The sequence below is a fragment of the Nomascus leucogenys genome, chromosome 18 (assembly GCF_006542625.1).
Source record: "Nomascus leucogenys isolate Asia chromosome 18, Asia_NLE_v1, whole genome shotgun sequence".
Lineage (NCBI taxonomy): Eukaryota > Metazoa > Chordata > Mammalia > Primates > Hylobatidae > Nomascus > Nomascus leucogenys.
This window is the reverse complement of record NC_044398.1, coordinates 83,543,701-83,571,431: the sequence shown is the minus strand read 5'-3', so window position 1 is coordinate 83,571,431 and position 27,731 is coordinate 83,543,701. Positions and strand designations below refer to the sequence as shown.

At 38.6% G+C, this 27,731-nt stretch overlaps 1 protein-coding gene across 2 annotated transcripts in view; it reads left to right on the top strand.

The window, feature by feature from the left end:
- ANKRD31 (ankyrin repeat domain 31) overlaps positions 1–27,731 on the top strand; it is a 174,350-nt gene that overhangs the window by 57,305 nt on the left and 89,314 nt on the right. For both annotated transcript variants that reach the window (XM_003266072.2, XM_030798706.1), the window contains exon 11: positions 10,280–10,422. In XM_003266072.2, coding sequence (XP_003266120.2) covers positions 10,280–10,422 — 143 coding nt within the window. The remainder of the gene's footprint in view (positions 1–10,279; positions 10,423–27,731) is intronic.

The following is a 27,731-nucleotide window of genomic DNA, read 5'->3' as shown; positions in this document are numbered from 1 at the left end:
AATACCTAATTTATTGAGAGTTTTTAGCATGAAGGTTGTTGAATTTTGTCAAAGGCCTTTTCTGCGTCGATTGAGATAATCATGTGGTTTTTGTCTTTGGTTCTGTTTATATGTTGGATTACATTTATTGATTTGCGTATGTTGAACCAGCCTTGCATCCCAGGGATGAAGCCCACTTGATCATAGTGTATAAGCTTTTTGATGTGCTGCTGCATTCGGTTTGCCAGTATTTTATTGAGGATTTTTGCATCAATGTTCATCAAGGATATTGGTCTGAAATTCTCTTTTTTGGTTATGTCTCTGCCAGGCTTTGGTATCAGCACGATGCTGGCCTCATAAAATGTGTTAGGGAGGATTCCCTCTTTTTCTATCGATTGGAATCGTTTCAGAAGGAATGGTACCAGTTCCTCCTTGTACCTCTGGTAGAATTCGGCTGTGAATCCATCAGGTCCTGGACTCTTTTTAGTTGGTAAGCTATTGATTATTGCAACAATTTCAGAGCCTGTTATTGGTCTATTCAGAGATTCAACTTCTTCCTGATTTAGTCTTGGGAGGGTGTATTTGTCAAGGAATTTATCCATTTCTTCTAGATTTTCTAGTTTATTTGCATAGAGGTGTTTGTAGTATTCTCTGATGGTAGATTGTATTTCTGTGGGATTGGTGGTGATAACCCCTTTTTCATTTTTTATTGCATCTATTTGATTCTTCTCTCTTTTCTTCTTTGTTAGTCTTGCTAGTGGTCTATCAATTTTGTTGATCTTTTCAAAAAACCAGCTCCTGGATTCATTAATTTTTGAAGGGTTTTTTGTGTCTCTATTTCCTTCAGTTCCGCTCTGATCTTAGTTATTTCTAGCCTTCTGCTAGGTTTTGAATGTGTTTGCTCTTGCTTTTCTAGTTCTTTTAATTGTGATGTTAGGGTGTCAATTTTGGATCTTTCCTGCTTTCTCTTGTGGGCATTTAGTGCTATAAATTTCCCTCTACACACTGCTTTGAACGTGTCCCAGAGATTCTGGTATGTTGTGTCTTTGTTCTCATTGGTTTCAAAGAACATCTTTGTTTCTGCCTTCATTTCATTATGTACCCAGTAGTCATTCAGGAGCAGGTTGTTCAGTTTCCATGTAGTTGAGCGGTTTTGAGTGAGTTTCTTAATCCTGAGTTCTAGTTTGATTGCACTGTGGTCTGAGAGACAGTTTGTTATAATTTCTGTTCTTTTACATTTGCTGAGGAGTGCTTTACTTCCAACTATGTGGTCAATTTTGGAATAAGTGTGATCTGGTGCTGAGAAGAATGTATATTCTGTTGATTTGGGGTGGAGAGTTCTGTAGATGTCTATTAGGTCCACTTTGTGCAGAGCTGAGTTCAATTCCTGGATATCCTTGTTAACTTTCTGTCTCGTTGATCTGTCTAATGTTGACAGTGGGGTGTTAAAATCTCCCATTATTATTGTGTGGGAGTTTAAGTCCCTTTGTAGGTCACTCAGGACTTGCTTTATGAATCTGGGTGCTCCTGTATTGGGTGCATATATATTTAGGATAGTTAGCTCTTCTTGTTGAATTGATCCCTTTACCATTATGTAATGGCCTTCTTTGTCTCTTTTGGTCTTTGTTGGTTTAAAGTCTATTTTATCAGAGACTGGGATTGCAACCCCTGCCTTTTTTTGTTTTCCATTTGCTTGATAGATCATCCTCCATCCCTTTATTTTGAGTCTATGTGTGTCTCTGCACGTGAGATGGGTTTCCTGAATACAGCACACTGATGGGTCTTGACTCCTTATCCAATTTGCCAGTCTGTGTCTTTGAATTGGAGCATTTAGCCCATTTACATTTAAAGTTAATATTGTTATGTGTGAATCTGATCCTGTCATTATGATGTTAGTTGGTTATTTTGCTCGTTAGTTGATGCAGTTTCTTCCTAGCCTTGATGGTCTTTACAATTTGGCATGTTTATGCAGTGGCTGGTGTCGGTTGTTCCTTTCCATGTTTAGTGCTTCCTTCAGGAGCTCTTTTAGGGCAGGCCTGGTGGTGACAAAATCACTCAGCATTTGCTTGTCTGTAAAGTATTTTATTTCTCCTTCACTTATGAAGCTTAGTTTGGCTGGATATGAAATTCTGGGTTGAAAATTCTTTTCTTTAAGAATGTTGAATATTGGCCCCCACTCTCTTCTGGCTTGTAGAGTTTCTGCCGAGAGATCCACTATTAGTCTGATGGGCTTCGTTTGTGGGTAACCCGACCTTTCTCTCTGGCTACTCTTAACATTTTTTCCTTCATTTCAACTTTGGTGAATCTGACAATTATGTATCTTGGAGTTGCTCTTCTTGAGGAGTATCTTTGTGGCGTTCTCTGTATTTCCTGAATCTGAATGTTGGCCTGCCTTGCTAGATTGGGGAAGTTCTCCTGGATAATATCCTCCAGAGTGTTTTCCAACTTGGCTCCATTCTCCCCGTCACTTTCCGATACACCAATCAGACGTAGATTTGGTCTTTCACATAGTCCCATATTTCCTGGAGGCTTTGTTCCTTTCTTTTTATTCTTTTTTCTCTAAACTTCCCTTCTCGCTTCATTTCATTCATTTCATCTTCCATCACTGATACCCTTTCTTCCAGTCGATCGCATCGGCTCCTGAGGTTTCTGCATTCTTCACGTAGTTCTCGAGCCTTGGCTTTCAGCTCCATCTGCTCCTTTAAGCACTTCTCTCCATTGGTTATTCTAGTTATACATTTGTCTAAATTTTTTTCAAAGTTTTTAACTTCTTTGCCTTTGGTTTGAATTTCCTCCTGTAGCTCAGAGTAGTTTGATCGTCTCTGAACTCGTCAAACTCATTCTCCGTCCAGCTTTGTTCCATTGCTGGTGAGGAACTGCATTCCTTTGGAGGAGGAGAGGCACTCTGCTTTTTAGAATTTCCAGTTTTTCTGCTCTGTTTTTTCCCCATCTTTGTGGTTTTATCTACTTTTGGTCTTTGATGATGGTGATGCACAGATGGGTTTTTGGTGTGGATGTCCTTTCTGTTTGTTAGTTATCCTTCTAACAGACGGGACGCTCAGCTGCAGGTCCGTTGGAGTTTGCTAGAGGTCCACTCCAGACCCTGCTTGCCTGGGTATCAGCAGTGGAGGCTGCAGAACAGCAGATTTTCATGAACCACAAATGCTGCTGCCTAATTGTTCCTCTGGAAGTTTCGTCTCAGGGGAGTACCCAGCCGTGTGAGGTGTCAGTCTGCCCCTACTTGGGGGTGCCTCCCAGTTAGGCTGCTTGGGGGTCAGGGGTCAGGGGTCAGGAACCCACTTGAGGAGGCAGTCTGCCCAATCTCAGATCTCCAGGTGCGTGCTGGGAGAAGCACTACTCTCTTCAAAGCTGTCAGACAGGGACATTTAAGTCTGCAGAGGTTACTGCTTTTTGTTTGTCTGTGCCGTGCCCCCAGAGGTGGAGCCTACAGAGGCAGGCTGGCCTCTTTGAGCTGTGGTGTGCTCCACCCAGTTCGAGCTTCCTGGCTGCTTTGTTTACCTAAGCAAGCTGGGCAACGGTGAGTGCCCCTCCCCCAGCCTCGCTGCCACCTTGCAGTTTGATCTCAGACTGCTGTGCTAGCAATCAGCAAGACTCCGTGGGCATAGGACTATCCGAGCGAGGTGCGGGATATAATCTCCTGGTTTGCCGTTTTTTAAGCCCGTCGGAAAAGAGCAGTATTAGGGTGGGAGTGACCTGATTTTCCAGGTGCCGTCTGTCACCCCTTTCTTTGACTAGGAAAGGGAACTCCCTGACCCCTTGTGCTTCCCGAGTGATGCAATGCCTCGCCCTGCTTCAGCTCATGCGTGGTGCGCTGCACCCACTGTCCTGCGCCCACTGTCTGGCACTCCCTAGTGAGATGAACCCAGTATCTCAGATGGAAATGCAGAAATCACCCATCTTCTGCGTTGCTCACGCTGGGAGTTGTAGAGTGGAGCTGTTCCTATTTGGCCATCTTGGCTCCTCCCTCAACTATAGGTTTTTATATATGCTCTTTATCAGAATGATGAGTCTATTCTTTTTTTTATATACTTTAAGTTCTAGGGTACATGTGCACAACATGTAGGTTTGTTACATAGGTATACATATGCCATGTTGGTGTGCTGCACCCATTGACTTGTCATTTACATTAGGTATTTCTTCTAATGCTATCCCTCCCCCAGGCACCCCCTTGACCAGACAGGCCCCAGTGGGTGAAGTTCCCTGCCTTGTGTTCAAGTGTTCTCATTGTTCAATTCCCATCTATGAGTGAGAACATGTGGTGTTTGGTTTTCTGTCCTTGTGATAGTTTGCTCAGAGTGATGTTTTCCACCTTCATTCATGTCCCTGCAAAGGACATGAACTCATCCTTTATTATGGCTGCGTAGTATTCCATGGTGTATATGTGCCATATTTTCTTAATCCAGTCTATCATTGATGGGCATTTGGGTTAGTTCCAAGTCTTTGCTGTTGTGAATAGTGCCACAATAAACACATGTGCATGTGTCTTTATAGTAGCATGATTTATAATCCTTTGGGTATATACCCAGTAATGGGATGGCTGGGTCAAATGGTATTTCTAGTTCTAGATCCTTGAGGAATCACCACACTGTCCTGCAAAATGGTTGAACTAATTTACACTCCCACCAATAGTGTAAAAGTGTTCCTGTTTCTCCACATCGTCTCCAGCATCTGTTGTTTCCTGACTTTTTAATGATCATGATTCTAACTGGCATGAGATGGTATCTCATTGTGGTTTTGATTTGCATTTCTCTGATGACCAGTGATGATGAGCATGTTTTCATGTGTGTGTTGGCTGCATAAATATCTTCTTTTGAGAAGTGTCTCTTCATATCCTTCACCCACTTTTTGTTGGGGTTTTTTTTCTTGTAAATTTGTTTAAGTTCCTTGTAGATTCTGGATATTAGCCCTTTGTCAGATGGGTAGAGTGCAAAAATGTTCTCCCATTCTGTCGGTTGCCTGTTCACTGTTCACTCTGATGGTAGTTTCTTTTCGTGTGCAGAAGCTCTTTAGTTTAATTAGATCCATTTTTCTATTTTGGCTTTTGTTGCCATTGCTTTTGGTGTTGTCGTCATGAAGTTTTGCCAATGCCTATGTCCTGAATGGTATTGCCTAGGTTTTCTTCTAGGGTTTTTATGGTTTTAGGTCTAACATTTAAGTCTTTAATCCATCTTGAATTAATTTTTGTTTAAGGTGTAAGGAAGGGATCCAGTTTCAGCTTTCTATATATGGCTAGCCAGTTTTCCCAGCACCATTTACTAAATAGGGAATCCTTTCCCCATTTCTTGTTTTTGTCAGGTTTGTCAAAGATCAGATGGTGGCAGATGTGTGCTATTATTTCTGAGGTCTCTGTTCTGTTCTGTGGGTCTATATATCTGTTTTGGTACCAGTACCATGCTGTTTTGATTACTGTAGCCTTATAGTATAGTTTGAAGTCAGGTAGCATGATGCCTCCAGCTTTGTTCTTTTTGCTTAGGATTGTCTTGGCTCTGTGGGCTATTTTTTGGTTCCATATGAACTTTAAAGTAGTTTTTTCCAATTCTGTGAAGAAAGTCATTGGTAGCTTGATGGGGATGGCATTGAGTCTATAAATTACCTTGGGCAGTATGGCCGTTTTCATCATATTGATTCTTCGTATCCATGAGCATGGAATATTCTTCCATTTGTTTGTCTCCTCTTATTTCGTTGAGCAGTGGTTTACAGTTCTCCTTGAAGAGGTCCTTCATATCCCTTGTAAGTTGGATTCCTAGGTATTTTATTCTCTTTGTAGCAATTGTGAATGGGAGTTCACTCGTGACTTTGCTCTCTGTCTATTATTGGTGTATAGGAATGCTTTTGATTTTTGCACATTGATTTTGTATCCTGAGACTTTGCTGAAGTTACTTATCAGCTTAAAGAGATTTTGGGCTGAGACGATGGGGTTTTCTAAATATACAATGATGTCATCTGCAACAGGGACAATTTGACCTCCTTTTTTCCTAATTGAATCCCCTTTATTTCTTTCTCTTGCGTGATTGCCCTGGCCAGGATTTCCAACACTACACTGATTAGGAGTTGTGAGAGAGGGTATCCTTATCTTGTGCTGGTTTACAAAGGGAATGCTTCCAGTTTTTGCCCATTCAGTATGATATTGGCTGTGGGTGTGTCATAAATAGCTCTTATTATTTTGAGATATGTCCCATCAATACCTAGTTTATTGAGAGTTTTTGGCATGAAGGGCTGTTGAATTTTGTTGAAGGCCTTTTCTGCATCTATTGAGATAATCATGCGGTTTTGGTCGTTGGTTCTGTTTATGTGATGGATTACGTTTATTGATTTGCATATGTTGAACCAGCTTTGCATCCCAGGGATGAAGCCGACTTAATCATGGTGGATAAGCTTTTTGATGCGCTGCTGGATTCGGTTTGACAGTATTTTATTGAGGATTTTTGCATCAATGTTCATCAGGGATATTGGTCTAAAATTCTCTTTTTTGTTGTGTCTCTGCCAGTTTTGGTATCAGGATGATGCTGGCCTCATAAAATGAGTTAGGGAGGAGTCCTTCTTTTTCTATTGATTGGAATAGTTTTAGAAGGAATGGTACCAGCTCCTCGTTGTACCTCTGGTAGAATTCAGCTGTGAATCCGTCTGGTCCTGGACTTTTTTTGGTTGGTAGGCCATTAATTATTGCTCAGTTTCAGAGCCTGTTATTGGTTTATTCAGAGATTCAACTTCTTCCTGGTTTAGTCTTGGGAGGGTGTATATGTCGAGGAATTTATCCATTTCTTCTAGATTTTCTAGTTTATTTGCGTACAGGCGTTTGTAGTATTCTCTGATGGTAGTTTGTATTTCTGTGCGATCGGTGGTGATATCCCCTTTATCATTTTTTATTGCATCTATTTGATTCTTCTCTCTTTTCTTATCAGTCTTGCTAGTGGTCTATCAATTTGGTTGATCTTCTCAAAAAACCAGTTCCTGGATTCATATTTTTTTAAGGTTTCTTTGTGTCTCTATCGAGGAGCCTATTCTTAATTTGCAGAGTTTTTTTTTTTAAAAATCAAGTAGATGCTAACTTTTCTCATGTACTTTTCATACATCTATTGATATGGCCATGTGATTTTTCTCTCTTATTTCATTAATGTGGTTAATTAGCTTGATTGATTTTCAAATGTTAAACCAACCTTACATTCTTAGAATAAACTGTATCTGGTCATGATGTATCATTCTTTTTATATATCGCTGGATTCGATGTGCTATAATAAGGGTTTTTGCATCTATGTTCATGAGTAACATTGGCCTATAATTTTGGGGGAGGGATAATTCTTTCGTCCGTGATTTTTTTGGGGGCGGATAATGCTTTTTTCTGGATCCTTTTAATCAAGATTTGCTAATATTTTGTTAAGGATTTTTAAAAATGTATCTTTATAGATTTATAATTATCGGTTTATAATATTTTTATCATGCCTTTGGTTTTGGTATCAGGATTATGCCGGCCTCATAAGTTAAGAAGTCTTCTCACCTCTTCTGTTTTCTGAATGAGTTTGTCTAACATTGAGGTTTTTTTTTTTCTTTCTTAAATGTTTGACAGAATTAGGAGTGAAACCATCTGGGCCTATAGTTTTATTTGTAGGAGAGTTTTGATAATAAATTCATTAACAGGTATAGGCTATTCAGATTTTGTATTCCATCTTATGTTTGTTTTGGTAGGTTGTGGGTTTTTTTTAGTTGTATTATTCAATTTTATTGATTTTTTCAAGAATCGATTTATGGCTTTTTTAGTTGTCTTTGTTATTTGTTTTATACTTTATTGATTTCTCCTCTTTTTCTGCCTTCTACTTATTTTGGTTATCTTTGTTCTTTTAGCTTTAATAAGGTAGAAAATGAGGTCACTGATTTTGTACCTTTTTCCCTAATATAAGCATTTTAAGCTTTAATTTACCTTTAAGAGCTACTTTAGTAGTTGCATCTCAGAGATTTTTATATGTTTTATTTTCATTGTAATTCAGTTTGAAATATTTTTAACTTCTCATATGCTTTCTTCTTTGATCCAGTGATTATATTAGAAATTGTTTAATTTTAAAATGTTCGGGGATTCTCTGGATAACTTTCTGTTATTGATTTCTAATTTGACTAAAAAGAACATGAAGGATACATTTTACATGATTTTGATCTTTTTACATTTATTGAGAAATGATTATTGCATAATATATTATCTCCTTTGTTGAATATCCCAGGTGCACTTGAATGTTTATTCTTTAGTTGGATGTAATGTTTTATAAATTTCAGCTAGGTAAAGGTGTTGATAATGTTGTTCAGCTCTTCTATATCTTTATTGATTTTATGTCTCATTGATCTATTTTTTTTAGAGAGATGTTAAAATCCTCATAAATGTGATTGTGGAATTGTCTGTTTCTTTCTTTGATTCCGGTGGTTTTTGCTCCTTATATTTTGAAGCTCTGTTATTAGATACATAAAGTTGTGATTGTCATGTCTTGTGATAAATTAACTCTTTCATCATCATGAAATGTCTGTCTTTATTGCTTGGTAATATACTTTATCTTGAACTCTACTATATATAATATTAATATAGACATCTAGCCTTCTTATGTTTACTGCTTATTTACTATATCTTTTTCTATCCTTTTACTGTATCTTTGTCTATCCTTTTATTTTCAACCTATCTGTGTCTTTATATTTAAAGCATGTTTCTTAAGATGGGAACAGTAGACACTGGGGACTACTTATGGGAGGAGGAAGGGAGTGGGGCATGGGTTGAAAAACTGTCTATTGGGTACTATGCACACTACCTGGGTGATGGGATCATTTGTACACCAAACCTCAGTGACACACAATTGACCCATTTAAAAAATCTGCACATGTACAACCTTAACCTAAAAGAAAAGTTGGAACAAAAATAAACTATGTTTCTTGTAAACAGCAGAAAGTTTTGCTTTTTTTATTCATTCTGACAGTCTTACTTTTAATTGAAAATTAGCGTGATTAGTCAGTTTACATTTAACATAAATGGTTGGATTTAGTCTGCCATTTTACTAATTGTTTTCTATGTGCTTAATCTGTTTTTTGTTTCTTTCTTTGTCTTTGCAGTATTTTTTCATAGTTACTCTAGGGATTCAGTGTACACCTCTAATGTTTCACAGTCATCTTAGAGTTAATATTATAATACTTCATATGAAATATGAGGACATTGAATACATATAGTCCATTTATTTCCCCATATCCGTTGTACTATAGCTATCATATGTATCATATCTACAGACATTATAAATGTTATAACTTTTGCTTTAAATAAGCCATATTCATTTTAAGGAAATTTATAGGGAAAAGACCTTATTAACTATATATTTACCATTTTGGGGTCTCTTCATTTCTTCCTCAAAACTTAGTAATTAATACTATAGGAGAAACTCCTTCCCTGAGGCAGTGGTTCTCAACTGGAGTGCTTTTGCTCCCACCCCTTCCCTAGGGGACTTTTGGCAGTTTCTGGAAACATGTTTAGTTGTTAGAACTAGGATAGGAGTTTCTACTATCATCTGGTGGGTTGAGGCCAAGGATGCTGGTAAACATTCTGTGAAACTCATAACAACTAAGAAACATAAGCTGAGATTCGTAATCCCTGTTTTATAATGAGTGTTCTGAGAAGAGCTAGTGAAATTCTCTTTTGACATGCAACTTTAAAGTTTTCTTACATCTGTAATATGATTTATTGGAATTTAATAAATATCTATAACTTATACCATTGTCTTTGGCCAACAATGAAAAAGAATATTTGCCTGTATGACTGGTTTTCTTGGAGCAGTTTGTGATTTGTTAAACTACTATAAATAGCTTTTTGTAAAGAAGGAGAAAAAATGAATATATCCTTTTGAATCGAGTGATATGTAGTCCAGCCAGCTGGATACTTTAATGGAAGTACCTTGAACTAGAAATAAAGCTTTTCTCCCCTCATCTCTGCAGAAAAGCAGCCTGCAACCAGCATTCTCTTTGAGTTGATAATGACTCCTGCACAGCCTATTTATTTGGAGAGGTCAGGATTACTTTCAAATATTTTGTTTCTTTTCACATTTTTGCACAGCAGAGTTGAGGGGTAGGAGTTTGATTTGTCCTTCAGGTTTATTGAACCTACCAAATAATACAGTGTGCTTTCAGGTGATACTATCTTGACTCATATAATCAAAATATTTTTAAAGAAACAACTTAGAATCAAAGTTGTTTTTTAAGGGCAAGCACAAAACATTATTAAGATGCCAAATATAAACAAATGCCATATCTTTTTGTATGATAGGTTGGACAGCACTTCATGAAGCTAGTGTAGGAGGATTTTATCAGACAGCAAGTGAACTATTAAAAGGTGGAGCAGATGTAAATATCAAAGGAATGTACCAGATTACTCCCCTACATGATGCAGTGATGAATGGACATTATAAGGTACTGTGATGCTTTTATTTGCAGAACAAATAATATATTTTGCAAGTATTAAATATCTCTGGGACCACACAATAGAAAAACATACAGAAATTTTAGTTTAATTTCATTCTGCTAATGAATACTTAGAATTTATAATGAAATTTTACTGTGTGATGAGTTTGTTGTGTGTAATATGATAGGTGTCATTTTACATGTTACTTTTAATAACCATACAGAGCTTTTTGGTTACATAGTATTTTTTTCAACTTGTTCTCCTTTAAAACTCCTTTAATATGGTGCTTTATAGGGTTTCGAAGAATGTTTCCTTCTTATAAAGTGTTATGCAGTTATGTCCAGTCCTGATAGGAGGTTTACAGCTTTATAGAGTCTAGTGTCACTTTCATAATTGGCCTAAGGCAGGATAATGTTTCTGATCAGTTCAGCTTAATGATCAGCCAGGATATATCAGCAGAGCCGTACTGCAGGTTAAAATATCAGACTACTATAATTGCATACCAGTTGGTTAATAGTAACTGCAATAAATGGTAACGTTAAGATTATGAATTCTAGTATACATGGTTTATCTCAGAAACCATATTTATTTTAGCTTACTACGCATTTTTTCTGGCCCCGGAACAACATTGCAGGGCTGAGGCACTTGCTGAAGATATCTTGTTATTCATTTCAGTTATTGGAAGTTGCCTCTGGGTTTAAAAACTTCTAGGATGGGAAAGGGTATTAACCATCTGGGATCAAGAAGATTTCTTCTGCCTATTTCCAGAAGAAATGCCTAACACAGGCAGAGGTGGAGAAGGCTGCTGGGAGCCATGGGAATAGACAGGGCATATTCCTTCATAGTATGAAACAGTACTTCAGAAGGGTTTAGGCAGTTTTCTTTGTTGTTTGTTTTTCATTGTTTGTTTGCTTGTTTGATATTGTATATCTTGGTGATGGGTGCTCATTTTTGCATATAGTTTAGAGGACTAGGAGGAGAGAATTCTTCCCAGGATCCAGTTTAATGGCCAGAAGAATGCAGGCTTGGACATGTGACAGTGTGAATCCTTTGTCAGAAGCAGAGAAACTTCATGCCAAAGCACTTCTTCTGTCTAACCCCATAGCCCATTTGCTCCCTCACTTCCCAGAGCTGACCTATACTGATCAAGAGTCTTTTCTTCCTTTGAGTAAAGTGAGCCCTGAGCATTTTAATTTTTCTTCTTTTCTTTCCTATTTGTTCCTTTGCCCCACTTCGAACTTGGCTCCAATCCATTTCTGCCTCACAGTCTAGCATTGGCTATCTCCTATTTGGCCTTTGCATATATTAAATAATCTCTGGTTCCTTCAATGATGTTAAAGGAACCAAAGACACAGGCCTCTATTCCCAGAATCCAGTTTCCCCACTTACTGCATTCCCTCTTGTCATCCTGCAATCTGCCTGTGGTTCATACGCTCTTGGCACCATGGCATATCCTGACTAGTGGTGAGAGAAGAAGAGAATGATAAGACAGGAGTGGAAGTCTAGAGAACAGTCATGAAAATTAAAAGCTGAAACCAGTAGTTGGTGTGATGTGAGGCAAAGATGATCAAAGAAATGGCCTAGGCCCTGGGTATTGGATTGCTCAAATGCCTTTGGTGTCACAGGAGTAAAGATGTCAAACAGGGAAGCCTTGGGAACCCAATGCTTATCCAACTACCTGAGGAGTGTGAGCTTCTTTAGGCATTCTGGAACGTTGAAGGAACTAGAATATATTATCTTACAGGTCTTAATTGTTATATTGGAGAGATACTAAAAGATAATATCCTATTTTCTAAAAGTGAAAAAGCAGTAAAAAAAAATCCACATCTTAAGATTCCATTAATTTGGAATATCTGTAATAGTCAAATCTATGCAGACAGATTAGAGATGGGGGGTCTAGAGGGTGGGGAATGGTGAGTGACAACTAATGGTTAAAGGGTTTCTTTTAGGGGGAATGAAAATGTTCCAAAATTAGATTGTGGTGATGGTTGTACAACCCTTTTAATATACTAAAAAACAATGAATTATATTCTTTAAATACATAGACTGTGTGGCATTGAATTACATCTTAATAAAACTGTTAATAAATACATTTTTTAAAGAGTGGAAAAGTTGGAATTTGAGAATTACAAATGACCAGCTCAATGTTGTTCCTTAGAAAATGTGCAACAAGTTATTAAATATATGGTTGGAAGACATAGGCAAGAATGTAGTCCTCTTTGGGAATCATAGGCATCACTAAGAACAAGTCATGCCAGACTAACCTTTATTTTTCTTTTATTAGGTTTACTTTGTTAGTAGGTGAAGGCAATGGCATTGAAATAATCTATCAAAACTTTAACAAAGTTTTTAGTTGAGGTATCCTGTAATCTGTGAGTGTATGGGATGTTGAGTTGAAGCAGTTTGTTGGCATTGATTTGGGGATTCACATATATTGAAAAAATAGGCCTCAGACATGGTGATTGTTCATTTTATGTGTGTCTACAGTGAACTCTTTTTTGTTTTTGTTTTTGTTTTTGTTTTTGTTTTAGACAAGAGTCTCCACCTATCACCCAGGCTGGAGTGTAGTGGCGTGATCTCGGTTCACTGCCACCTCTGCCTCCTGGGCTCAAGCGCTTCTTGTTCCTCAGCCTCTTGAGTAGCTGGGATTACAGGCATGTATCACCATGCCCAGCTAAGTTTTTGTATTTTTAGTAGAGATGGGGTTTCACCAGTTTGACCAAGCTGGTCTCGAACTCCTGGCCTCAAGTGATCCACCCGCCTCGGCCTCCCAAAGTGCTGGGATTACAGGCATGAGATGCCACACCTGGCCTTTCAGTAAACTCTCTTGTGAAAATTGATTAGACATTATATTATGTGGTAGAACTCTGGACTGTTTGGCTAGAACATGAACTGATTTTGTTATTGGAGTATTTTAAAGAAATCCCAGACATCATACTATTTTACTCATAAATACTTGAGCCCACACCTCTAACAGATAAGAAAAAGTTTTTCATACTCGCAATATCATTTCACCTAATAAAAGTTAAGTTTCTTTATACCATTTAACATCCAGTCTATATTCAAATTTCTGAGGTCATCTAAAATATGTGTTTTTATAGAAAGTTTTAATTTGAATTAGAATACATCAAGCTCCATACATCATATGTATTTGTTATGTATCTTAAATGTGTTTTAATCTACAACAGTCCTTTCTATATTTTAGGGTTTTTATGTCTCCTATTTGTTGAAAAAAGTGGCTTACTTGTTGGTTTTGGCCCATTTTATCTTTGTGGTATTATTTAGCTTATTTCTTCACATACTTTCTGTAAATTGTTATGTTTTAATGGAAAATCTACTTAGAGACCACAGTCTGGGTGCAAGGTATGCTCATTGCTATTGGATGTTATTGGTTTTAGGCATTTTCAGTGAACTATATCCTTTTAGAAAGGAAAAAAAATCATGAGTTTATACTGATATTTTCATTTCAGACTTCATAGCATAGATTTATGCTTAACTTTCATTCTCTACCTACTCGTATATCTTTTTTTAAGCTAAACATTTGTTTCTTAATACAGTAATTGAATTATTTCTTTATCATCTAACATACTTACAATGTTACTATTAACAATGCCAGTATTACTATTAACAGTGAAACTACTAATGATGTTTATTTTGGTAGTTCTTTTTCTTAAAGTATATGCCATTAGGGATGAAGAGTCAGAATACTGTCTTTTGAAGTACAAGTTGAATATTCTTTATTTGCAATGCTTGGGACTAGCAGTGTTTAGGATTTTGAATTTTTTTTGGACTTTGGAATATTTGGACTTTAAACCTTTGTGATCACATGGTCCATACCATGGAAGTGGGTACAAAAAATTACAACTCTGAAAGCATAAGACATTGAATCACAACAAAGGACACAATCTAATTGTAAAAGCTATAAAATGTCTTGGAGAGAAAAATGCCATACATATCACAGGGACAATACAAGTCAAATCCCGTAAAAATTATTAAGACACAGCAATCTAAAAATTCTACCTTTCAAACTATTTTACATTGGGAATTTAAGGCTAGCTAGGGAAATTGAAAGCAATGGTAGATACAATTAAATCTATAATTCATATACAAGCCATATACAAGCAAAACATAAAGAATTTATGCCTGGATATTTACATTTTGTTCAGCAAAGAAAATACAGAATGCATTGGTTTCTTTCAGGAAAAATAGTTTTATAAGGAGGTTGCTATAAGAGCTGTGGTGTTTATCTCTGGAGGTTTTGTGTCAAATTCAGGATCAAGGAGCATGAGAAAAAGGTATGGAGGAAGAGAAAAGGCAGAAGCTAGAGCCTCACTCTTCTGGAAATCCAGTTGGTGATCCCAAGGGAGTGAATGCATTACTTTGGCAGTAACTAATACTTTGGCAGTCCGTTCACCAACTATCTACACTTACCAATTCCTCTGTAGCCCAATACTTGGAATTCTGACGCCTGCTTATGTACTCTCTCCCTTTAAAAAGCTCTCTCCTCACCAAAGAGTAATAAATGACTTTCAGTGAGTGTCCACCTACTTTAAACCTACATTTAGGTTCTGTATTAGTTATCTGTTGCTACCTAACAAATTACCACAAAACTTAAAATAATAATAAACATTTATATTGCAGTATCTGTGAGTCAGGAATTTCAGAGTGGCGTAGGTGAGTTGGTTCTTTCTAAGGGTCTCTCATGAGGTTGTAGTCAAGATGTTGACTGGGAACACAATCAACTAAAAGTTTGGGGCTGCAAGATCTGTTTCTAAGGTGGCTCACTGACATAGCTATAGGCAGGAGCCATGTTCATTGCCACATGGACCCCTCCATAGAGCTGCTTGAATGTCCTCACAGTATGACAACTGGCATCCCTCAGGGTTAATGAATCAAGATTGAGAACAAGGAGGAAGCCACAATACTTTTTAACCTAGCCTTAGAAGTCACATACTGTCATTTCTGCCGTATACTATTTGTTAAAAGCCAACCACTAAAACTCCAGCCTCCACTCTTGAGGAGGGAAATCAGGCTCTACCTGTGGAGGTAGGAATGTTAAATTTATAGACATATTTAACCAGGGGTTCTTAACTGGAACAGGAAGAGAAATTTCAGTAAGTGGCTAGCATCACAATCATCACTTATTTAGCTTAAACAGTAGGCTCCTTAAGGAAATACACTTCTACTTAAAGCTTGCCCATGGATTTTCACCTTTGATCGTACTATTGATTCAAGTACTTTTCTCCCTCTAGAATCAGCTGACTTTCTTACATAAGAAGTTAGTAGGAGAGAGAATAAAATTCTTTCAAGTCCAGATTGAGCATCCCTAACCAAAAAATCAGAAATCCAAAACTTTGAGTGTTGACATGATGCCAGGAGTGAAAAATTTCACACCTGATTTCATGTAATGATTGCAGTCAACACACTGGCACACAACATACAATTTATTCAGTCACCCTAAGAGAAAAAGAGCCTCTTAGCTCCCTTCAGCTGCAATTCAGCTTTTCTGGACATGCCCAGATTCCCTCATGCAAGCACATCCACAAAGGGTAATAAAGTAGCACACGTTCAGACCAGACACACCAACACCAGGTTCCCCACGTTGCCCCACATGGGGCCAAGACCTATGTGCATTACTCACTGTGGATTTTTTGCTTATTTTCTTCTCTGTGGTATAAATATATTATTGAAAGTGTCAAAAAGGCCTGCATCATACCCATAGGGTAGTGCAAATATTCCAAAATCCAAAATTCTAAATACTGCTAGTCCCAAGCATTTCAAATAAAGAATATTTAACTTGTACTTCAAAAGACAGTATTCTTTCTCTTCATCCCTAATGGAATATACTCTAAGAAAAAGAACTACCAAAATAAACATCATTAGTAGTTTCATTGTTAATAGTAATACTGGCATTGTTAATAGTAATATTATAAGTATATTAGATGATAAAGAAATAGGTAATTCAGTTGCTGTATTAAGAAACAAATGTTTAGCTTAAAAAAAGACATACAGGTAGGTAGAGAACCAAAGTCAAGCATAAATCTATACAATGAAGTCTGAAATGAAAATATCAGTATGATCTCAAGATTTTTTTTTCCTTTCTAAAAGGATATATTTCACTGAAAATACCTAAAAGCAATAACATCCAATAGCAATGAGCATACCTAGCACCTGGGCTGTGGTATCTAAGTAGATTTTTCATTAAAACATAACATGAGAACAGTATGGGAGAAACTTCTCCCATGATTCAATTATCTCCCACCAGGTCCCTCCCACAACACATGGGAATTATGGGAGTACAACTCAAGAGGAGATTTGGCTGGGCACACGGAGCCAAACCATATAATTCCACCCCCGACCCCTCCCAAATCTCATGTCCTCACATTTCAAGACCAATGATGCCTTCCCAATAGTCCGCCAAAGTCTTAACCCATTTCAGCATTAACTCAAAAGTCCACAGTCCAAAGTCTCATCTGAGACAAGGAAAGTCCCTTCCACCTATGAGCCTGTAAAATCAAAAGCAAGTTAGTTACCTTGTAGATACAATGGGGGTACAGGCATTGGGTAAATACAACCATTCCAAATGAGAGAAATTGGCCAAAATGAAGGGGCTACAGGCCCTATGCAAGTCTGAAATCCAGCAGGGCAGTCAAATATTAAAGCTCCAAAATGGTCTCCTTTGACTCCATGTCTCATATCCAGGTCACGCTGATACAGGTGGTGGGTTCCCATGGTCTTGGGCAGCTCTGCCCTTGTGGCTTTGCAGAGTACAGTCTCTGTCCTGGCTGCCTTCATGGGCTAGTGTTGAGTATCTCTGGCTTTTCTAGGTGCATGGTGCAAACTGTCAGTGTATCTACAATTCTGGGGTCTGGAAGACAGTGGCCCTCTTCTCACAGCTCCACTAGGTAGTGCCCCAGTAGGGACTCTCTGTGGGGGCTCCAAGCCCATGTTTCCCTTCAGCACTGCCCTAGCAGAGGTTCTCCATGAGGGCCCTGCCCTTGCAGCAAACTTTTGCCTGAGCATCCAGGCATTTCCATACATCTTCTGAAATCTAGGCGGAGGTTCCCAAACCCCATTCTTGACTTCTGTGTACTTGCAGGCTCAACACCACGTGGAAGCTGCCAAGGTTAGGGGCTTGAACCCTCTGAAGCCACAGCCCAAGCTCTACATAGGTCCCTTTCAGCCATGGCTGAAGCAGCTGGGATGCAGGGCATCAAGTCCCTAGGCTGTACACAGCATTGGGACCCTGGCCCTGGCCCATGAAACCATTTTTTCCTCCTAGACCTCTGGGCCTGTGATAGGAGGGGCTGCTGTGAAAATCTCTGTCATGCCCTGGGGACATTTTCTCTATTGTCTTGGGGATTAACATTCAGCTGTTCATTACTTATGCAAGTTTCTGCAGCTGACTTGAATTTCTCCTCAGAAAATGGGATTTTCTTTTCTATTGCATTGTCAGGCTGCAAATTTTCCAAACTTTTATGCTCTGCTTCCCGTATAAAACTGAATGCCTTTAACAGCACCCAAGTCACCTCTTGAATGCTTTGCTGCTTAGAAATGTCTTCCACCAGACACCCTAAATAATCTCTCTCAAGTTCAAAGTTCCACAAATCTCTAGGGCAGGGGCAAAATGCTGCCAGTCTCTTTGCTAAAACATAACAAATCACCTTTGCTCCACTTACCAACAAGGTCCTCATCTCCATCTGAGACCACTGCAGCCTGGATTTCATTGTCCACATCATTATCAGCATTTTGGTCAAAGCCATTCAACAAGTCTCTAGGGAGTTCCAAACTTTCCCACATTTTCCTGTCTTCTTCTGAGCCCTCCAAACTGTTCCAACCTCTGCCTGTTAGCCAGTTCCAAAGTTGCTTCCACATTTTCAGGTATCTTTTCAGCAGCATTCCACTCTACTGGTACCAATTTACTGTTTTAGTTTGTTTTTACGCTGCTGATAAAGACATACCCGAGACTGGGCAATTTACAGAAGAAAGAGGTTTAATGGACTTATAGTTCCATGTGGCTAGGGAGGCTTCACAATCATGGCATAAGGGGAAAGGCGCTTCTTACATGGCAGCAGCAAGAGAGAGAATGAGAGCCAAGAGAAATAGATTTCCCGTTATTAAACCATCAAATCTCATGAGACTTATTCATTACCATGAGAACACTGTTCATAGAGAAACCACCCCCATGATTCAATTATCTCCCACTGGGTCCCTCCCACAACATGTGGGAATTATGGTAGTACAATTCAAGATGAGATTTGAGTGGGGACACAGAGCCAAACCAGACCACCACTCCAGGTCTCTTTTGCCATTTGCATGGTATGTGTTTTTCCATCCTTTTACTTTCATCTTGTTTGTTATCTTTGAATCTAATGTATGTCTCAGATAGTACATTTTTAAAAAGAATCACATCTTACCATCTCTGCCTTTTAATTAGGTTGTTTAATCCATTCATATTTAATGTTGTTATTGATATGGTTGGATTTAAACTTGCGATTTCCCTTTTTGTTTTCAGTCTATCTCATCTTTTTGTGTTTTCCCCACCTATACTGCTTTTTTTTTACATTAAGTGAATATTTTCTGGTGTAATAATTTAATTCCTTTAATGATTTTTTTAGTATATTTTTGAGCTATGCCCTTAGTGGTTGCTCTAGAGCTTACAATGTACATCTTAAGTTATCAGAACTGACTTCATTCGTATGCTAACCTTTTTCCAGTGAGATATAGAAACATTGTTTCTGCATAACAGAATTATTTTTCCCTATTTTTGTTTTATTACTGTTATACATATTATGTTTGTATATTTTATAAATACAATACATTGTTACAAATATTACTTTATATGGTCTTATGTCTCTTAAAGAAGCTGAGATAAGAAGAGCAAATATTTATTTATAGAGTTTATTTTATTAAGCTTCCTATTTTACATTTCTGGTTGTGTGCATGTTTTCCTGTAGATTCAAGTTACCAACTGGTATCATTGTTTTACTCCAATTCAGCTTTATTCTGATCTGCCTCTTTTGTGGTATTATTGTCAAGTAATATTACATTTATAAATGTTATAGGCCTTATAATACAATATCATATTGTTTTATGCCATTGCTTTTTAAATCAGTTAAGGGAATAAAGGAAAATAAATATACAATCATATTATCTCCCATAATTTTCTGTATAATTACCATTACTCATGTGCTTTTTCATGTGGATTTGAGTTATTGTCACTTGCTTTCAGCCCAGTTACCTTTAGTATTTCCTTTAAAGCAGGTCTTCTACCAATAAATTCTATCAGCTTTTTTTAAATCTGTGAATATCTTTATTTTGCCTTTATTTATAGTTTTGCTAGATATAAGATTCTTGCTTGGCAGTTTTTTTTCCTTTCAGCATTTTGACTTTCTCATGCCAATGTCTCTGGACCTCATTGTTTCTAATAAGTGAGATGCTAATTTTATTGGGGTTCTTATCTAAATGATGAGTTCTTTTTCCTTTGCTGCTTTCATGATTTTATCTTTGACTTTTAACATTTTGATTTTGATTATGTCTAGATATATATCCCTTTGTGTTTATCTTTTTTGGAGTATGTTATGCTTCTTAGATGTGTGCATTAATGCTTTGCATCTAATTTGGGAAGTTTTCAGCTATTATTTCTTTGAATATTTTTTTCTGCTGCTTTTTCTCTCTCCTGTCTTTCTGGAACTCCTGTAATGTGTATGTTGTTGTGCTTAATGGTGCCCCATATTTCTCTGATGTTCTATTCATTTTTCTTCATTTTAAAAATCTGTTCTTCTGATTGTGTAATCTTATTAATCTATCTCTCCAAATTCAGTGATTCTTTTTATCTGTCAGCTTAAACTTTCTGTTGAGGCCTCTGGTGAATTTTACTTTTCAGTTATTATACTTTTGAAGTCCAGAATTTCCATTTGATTTTTTTAAAACTTTCTGTTTATTAATATTCTGGATTTTATAAATTATCACCATATTTTTTCTTAATTCTCTAAATATGGCTTTCATCAGCTCTTTGAACATATTTATAATAGCTGTTTTAGAGTGTCTTTCTGCACATATAGGCCCTCTCAAAGCAGTTGCTGTGGCTGCTTTTTATCCTGTGTATGGGTCATACTTTAGTGTTTCTTTTCATGTCTCTCTTTCTGTCCTTCTCACTGTCTCTCTCTCTTTTGAGACAGAATCTCACTCTGTCACCCAGGCTGGAGTGCAGTGATGTGATCATAATTCACTGCAGCCTCCAATTTTTGGGCACAGGTGATCCTCCTGCCTCAGCTTCCTGAGTGGTTGGGACAATAGGCATGCACCACTACACCCAGCTTTTTAAAAAATTATTTTTACTTCTATTTTTTGTAGAGATGGAATCTTGCTTGTGTTACCTAGGCTGGTTTAGAACTGCTGGCCTCAAGTCATCTTCCTGCCTTGGCCTCCCAAAGCACTGGGACAGGCATGAGCCACTACATCCGGCCAAAACTGGACGTTTAAGATAATGTATTATAGCAACTCTGGATGCTGAGTCCCCCCAACCCACATGCCCAACTTGGGTTGCTTCTTTGTTTGATAAGTTGTGAAGTCTATTTCCCTCACAGTGTGCAGTCTTGTGACCCTATTTGCAAAATTTTTTTTCTTGTTTTTACCTTTATCCTGGTTTCCAAGAGAATACCCTTGGTTCAAGACCATTTGGTGGTCAATTACTGATTGGTTAGAGATTGCGTTTAACCTTCCTGAATCAGAAAGATTTTTACATTGTATTTTTTTATTTTTATTTTTTATTTTATTTATTTTATTTTATTATTATTATATTTTAAGTTCTAGGGTACATGTGCACAAGGTGCAGGTTTGTTACATACGTATACATGCGCCATGTTGGTGTGCTCAACCCATTAACTCATTTAGCATTAGGTATCTCTCCTAATGCTATCCCTCCCCCCTCCCCCCACCCCACAACAGTCTCCGGTGTGTGATGTTCCCCTTCCTGTGTCCATGTGTTCTCATTGTTCAATTCCACCTATGAGTGAGAACATGCAGTGTTGGGTTTTTTGTCCTTGCCATAGTTTACTGAGAATGATGATTTCCAGTTTCATCCATGTCCCTACAAAGGACATGAACTCATCATTTTTTTATGGCTGCATAGTATTCCGTGGTGTATATGTGCCACATTTTCTTAATCCAGTCTATCGTTGTTGGACATTTGGGTTGGTTCCAAGTCTTTGCTATTGTGAATAGTGCCACAATAAACAAACATGTGCATGTGTCTTTATAGCAGCATGATTTATAGTCCTCTGGGTATATACCCAGTAATGGGATGGCTGGGTCAAATGGTATTTCTAGTTCTAGATCCCCAAGGAATCGCCACACTGACTTCCACAATGGTTGAACTAGTTTACAGTCCCACCAACAGTGTAAAAGTGTTCCTGTTTCTCTGCATCCTCTCCAGCACCTGTTGTTTCCTGACTTTTTAATGATGGCCATTCTAACTGGTGTGAGATGGTATCTCATTGTGGTTTTGATTTGCATTTCTCTGATGGCCAGTGATGATGAGCATTTTTTCATGTGTTTTTTGGCTGCATAAATGTCTTCTTTTGAGAAGTGTCTGTTCATGTCCTTCGCCCACTTTTTGATGGGGTTGTTTGTTTTTTCTTGTAAATTTGTTTGAGTTCATTGTAGATTCTGGGTATTAGCCCTTTGTCAGATGAGTAGGTTGCGAAAATTTTCTCCCATTTTGTAGGTTGTCTGTTCACTCTGATGGTAATTTCTTTTGCTGTGCAGAAGCTCTTTAGTTTAATTAGATCCCATTTGTCAATTTTGGCTTTTGTTGCCATTGCTTTTGGTGTTTTAGACATGAAGTCCTTGCCCATGCCTATGCCCTGAATGGTATTGCCTAGGTTTTCTTCTAGGGTTTTTATGGTTTTAGGTCTAACATGTAAGTCTTTAATCCATCTTGAATTAATTTTTGTATAAGGTGTAAGGAAGGGATCCAGTTTCAGGTTTCTACATATGGCTAGCTGGTTTTCCCAGCACCATTTATTAAATAGGGAATCCTTTCCCCATTTCTTGTTTTTGTCAGGTTTGTCAAAGATCAGATAGTTGTAGATATGCGGCGTTATTTCTGAGGGCTGTGTTCTGTTCCATTGATCTATATCTCTGTTTTGGTACCAGTACCATGCTGTTTTGGTTACTGTAGCCTTGTAGTATAGTTTGAAGTCAGGTAGCGTGATGCATCCAGCTTTGTTCTTTCGGCTTAGGTTTCACTTGGCGATGCAGGCTCTTTTTTGGTTCCATATGAACTTTTAAGTAGTTTTTTCCAATTCTGTGAAGAAAGTCATTGGTAGCTTGATGGGGGTGGCACTGAATCTATAAATTACCTCGGGCAGTATGGCCATTTTCACGATATTGGTTCTTCCAACCCATGAGCATGGCATGTTCTTCCATTTGTTTGTATATTCTTTTATTTCATTGAGCAGTGGTTTGTAGTTCTCCTTGAAGAGGTCCTTCACGTCCCATATAAGTTGGATTCCTAGGTATTTGATTCTCTTTGAAGCAATTGTGAATGGGAGTTCACTCATGATTTGGCTCTCTGTTTGTCTGTTATTGGTGTATAAGAATGCTTGTGATTTTTGTACATTGATTTTATATCCTGAGACTTTGCTGAAGTTGCTTATCAGCTTAAGGAGATTTTGGGCTGAGACGATGGGGTTTTCTAGATATATACTCATGTCATCTGCAAACAGGGACAATTTGACTTCCTCTTTTCCTAATTGAATACCCTTTATTTCCTTCTCCTGCCTGATTGCCCTGGCCAGAACTTCCAACACTATGTTGAATAGGAGTGGTGAGAGAGGGCATCCCTGTCTTGTGCCAGTTTTCAAAGGGAATGCTTCCAGTTTTTGCCCATTCAGTATGATATTGGCTGTGGGTTTGTCATAGATAGCTCTTATTATTTTGAGATACATCCCATCAACACCTGATTTATTGAGAGTTTTTAGCATGAAGCGTTGTTGAATTTTGTCAAAGGCCTTTTCTGCATCTATTGAGATAATCATGTGGTTTTTGTCTTTGGTTCTGTTTATATGCTGGATTACATTTATTGATTTGCGTATGTTGAACCAGCCTTGCATCCCAGGGATGAAGCCCACTTGATCATGGTGGATAAGCTTTTTGATGTGCCGCTGGATTCGATTTGCCAGTATTTTATTGAGGATTTTTGCATCAATGTTCATCAAGGATGTTGGTCTAAAATTTTCTTTTTTGGTTGTGTCTCTGCCAGGCTTTGGTATCAGGATGATGCTGGCCTCATAAAATGAGTCAGGGAGGATTCCCTCTTTTTCTATTGATTGGAATAGTTTCAGAAGGAATGGTACCAGTTCCTCCTTGTACCTCTGGTAGAATTTGGCTGTGAATCCATGTGGTCCTGGACTCTTTTTGGTTGGTAAGCTATTGATTATTGCCACAATTTCAGAACCTGTTATTGGTCTATTCAGAGATTCAACTTCTTCCTGGTTTAGTCTTGGGAGGGTGTATGTGTCGAGGAATTTATCCATTTCTTCTAGTTTTTCTAGTTTATTTGCACAGAGATGTTTGTAGTATTCTCTGATGGTAGTTTGTATTTCTGTGGGATTGGTGGTGATATCCCCTTTATCATTTTTTATTGCGTCTGTTTGATTCTTCTCTCTTTTCTTCTTTATTAGTCTTGCTAGTGGTCTATCAATTTTGTTGATCTTTTCAAAAAACCAGTTCCTGGATTCATTAATTTTTTGAAGGGTTTTTTGTGTCTCTATTTCCTTCAGTTCTGCTCTGATTTTAGTTATTTATTGCCTTCTGCTAGCTTTTGAATGTGTTTGCTTTTGCTTTTCTAGTTCTTTTAATTGTGATGTTAGGGTGTCAATTTTGGATCTTTCCTGCTTTCTCTTGTGGGCATTTAGTGGTATAAATTTCCCTCTACACACTGCTTTGAATGTGTCCCAGAGATTCTGGTATGTTGTGTCTTTGTTCTCATTGGTTTCAAAGAACATCTTTATTTCTGCCTTCATTTCGTTATGTACCCAGTAGTCATTCAGGAGCAGGTTGTTCAGTTTCCATGTAGCTGAGTAGTTTTGAGTGAGTTTCTTAATCCTGAGTTCTAGTTTGATTGCACTGTGGTCTGAGAGACAGTTTGTTGTAATTTCTGTTCTTTTATACTTGCTGAGGAGTGCTTTACTTCCAACTATGTGGTCAATTTTGGAATAAGTGTGATCTGGTGCTGAGAAGAATGTATATTCTGTTGATTTGGGGTGGAGAGTTCTGTAGATGTCTATTAGGTCCACTTGATGTAGAGCTGAGTTTAATTCCTGTATATCCTTGTTAACTTTCTGTCTCATTGATCTGTCTAATGTTGACAGTGGAGTGTTAAAGTCTCCCATTATTATTGTGTGGGAGTCTAAGTCTCTTTGTAGGTCTGTAAGGACTTGCTTTATGAATCTGGGTGCTCCTGTATTGGGTGCATGTATATTTAGGATAGTTAGCTCTTCTTGTTGAATTGATCCCCTTACCATTATGTAATGGCCTTCTTTGTCTCTTTTGATCTTTGTTGGTTTAAAGTCTGTTTTATCAGAGACTAGGATTGCAGCCCCTGCCTTTTTTTTGTTTTCTATTTGCTTGGTAGATCTTCCTCCATCCTTTTATTTTGAGCCTATGTGTGTCTCTGCACGTGAGATGGGTTTCCTGAACACAGCACACTGATGGGTCTTGACTCTATCCAATTTGCCGATCTATGTCTTTGAATTGGAGCATTTAGTCCATTTACATTTAAAGTTAATATTGTTATGTGTGAATTTGATCCTGTCATTATGATGTTAGCTGTTTATTTTGCTCATTAGTTGATGCAGTTTCTTCCTAGCCTCGATGATCTTTACAATATGGCATGTTTTTGCAGTAGCTGGTACCGGTTGTTCCTTTGCATGTTTAGTGCTTCCTTCAGGAGCTCTTTTAGGGCAGGCCCGGTGGTGACAAAATCTCTCAGCATTTGCTTGTCTGTAAAGTATTTTATTTCTCCTTCACTTATGAAGCTTACTTTGGCTGGATATGAAATTCTGGATTGAAAATTCTTTTCTTTAAGAATGTTGAATATAGGCCCCCACTCTCTTCTGGCTTACAGAGTTTCTGTCCAGAGATCCGCTGTTAGTCTGATAGGTAACCTGACCTTTCTCTCTAGCTGCTCTTTTTCCTTCATTTCAACTTCGCTGAATCTGACAATTATGTGTGTTGGAGTTGCTCTTCTCAAGGAGTATCTTTTTGGCGTTCTCTGTATTTCCTGAATCTGAATGTTGGCCTGCCTTGCTAGATTGGGGAAGTTCTCCTGGATAATATGCTGCAGAGTGTTTTCCAACTTGGTTCCTTTCTCCCTGTCACTTTCCGGTACACCAATCAGACGTAGATTTGGTCTTTTCACATAGTCCCATATTTCCTGGAGGCTTTGTTCATTTCTTTTTATTCTTTTTTCTCTAAACTTCCCTTCTTGCTTCATTTCATTCATTTCATCTTCCATCACTGATACCCTTTCTTCCAGTTGATCGCATCGGCTCCTGAGGCTTCTGCATTCTTCACGTAGTTCTCGAGCCTTGGCTTTCAGCTCCATCAGCTCCTTTAAGCACTTCTCTGTATTGGTTATTCTAGTTATACGTTCGTCTAAATTTTTTTCAAAGTTTTTAACTTCTTTGCCTTTGGTTTGAATTTCCTCCTGTAGCTCAGAGTAGTTTGATCATCTGAAGCCTTCTTCTCTCAACTCGTCAAACTCATTCTCCGTCCAGCTTTGTTCCATTGCTGGTGAGGAACTGCATTCCTTTGGAGGAGGAGAGGCACTCTGCTTTTTAGAATTTCCAGTTTTTCTGCTCTGTTTTTTCCCCATCTTTGTGGTTTTATCTACTTTTAGTCTTTGATGATGGTGATGTACAGGTGGGTTTTTGGTGTGGATGTCCTTTCTGTTTGTTAGTTTTCCTTGTAACAGATGGGACCCTCAGCTGCAGGTCTGTTGGAGTTTGCTAGAGGTCCACTCCAGACCCTGTTTGCCTGGGTATCAGCAGCAGAGGTTGCAGAACAGCAGATTTTCGTGAACCGCGAATGCTGCTGCCTAATCGTTCCTCTGGAAATTTTGTCTCAGTGGAGTACCTGGCCGTGTGAGGTGTCAGTCTGCCCCTACTTGGGGGTGCCTCCCAGTTAGGCTGCTCGGGGGTCAGGGGTCAGGGGTCAGGAACCCACTTGAGGAGGCAGTCTGCCCGATCTCAGATCTCCAGCTGCGTGCTGGGAGAACCACTACTCTCTTCAAAGCTGTCAGACGGGGACATTTAAGTCTGCAGAGGTTACTGCTGTCTTTTTGTTTGTCTGTGCCCTGCCCCCAGAGGTGGAGCCTACAGAGGCAGGCAGGCCTCCTTGAGCTGTGGTGGGCTCCACCCAGTTCGAGCTTCTTGGCTGCTTTGTTTACCTAAGCAAGCCTGGGCAATGGCAGGCGCCCCTCCCCCAGACTCGCTGCCACCTTGCAGTTTGATCTCAGACTGCTGTGCTAGCAATCAGCAAGACTCCGTGGGCATAGGACCCTCCAAGCGAGGTGCGGGATGTAATCTCCTGTTGTGCTGTTTTTTAAGCCCTTCGGAAAAGCTCAGTATTAGGGTGGGAGTGACCTGATTTTCCAGGTGCTGTCTGTCACCCCTTTCTTTGACTAGGAAAGGGAACTCCCTGACCCCTTGTGCTTCCCAAGTGAGGCAGTGCCTCGCCCTGCTTCGCCTAATGCATGGTGTGCTGCACCCACTGTCCTGCGCCCACTGTCTGGCACTCCCTAGTGAGATGAACCCGGTACCTCAGATGGAAATGCAGAAATCACCCGTCTTCTGCGTCACTCACGCTGGGAGCTGTAGACTGGAGCTGTTCCTATTCGGCCATCTTGTCTCCCTCCAGATTTTTACATTTTATTGTTGGATCTGGTGTGGCTTATAGACTATGTTCATTCTTCAGGGAGTTTTGAGTTTGGCCTACATTTAGCCAGGGACCAGTAACTCAGAAGTTTCTTCTCTAGCATCTCCTCAAAGGACATTGCCTTAGATATACACAACATTCTTCTGGGCCACCAAGATGGATTATAGTTTTAGCCAGGCTCTCTTTGACTATCTATTCACTAATCTCCTAAGCTTCTGACTAGTCTGCCTCTATTATATCACAGCCATCTGTTATTCTTCACTCATTGCTAACTCTGTGTTCTTGGTGTTATCTTTTCTTTTCTTTTGAAGGGTAGCATACATTTGCAGGTGAGTAATTTCATTAACCTATTTACTGTCTCTAAAATCTTGGC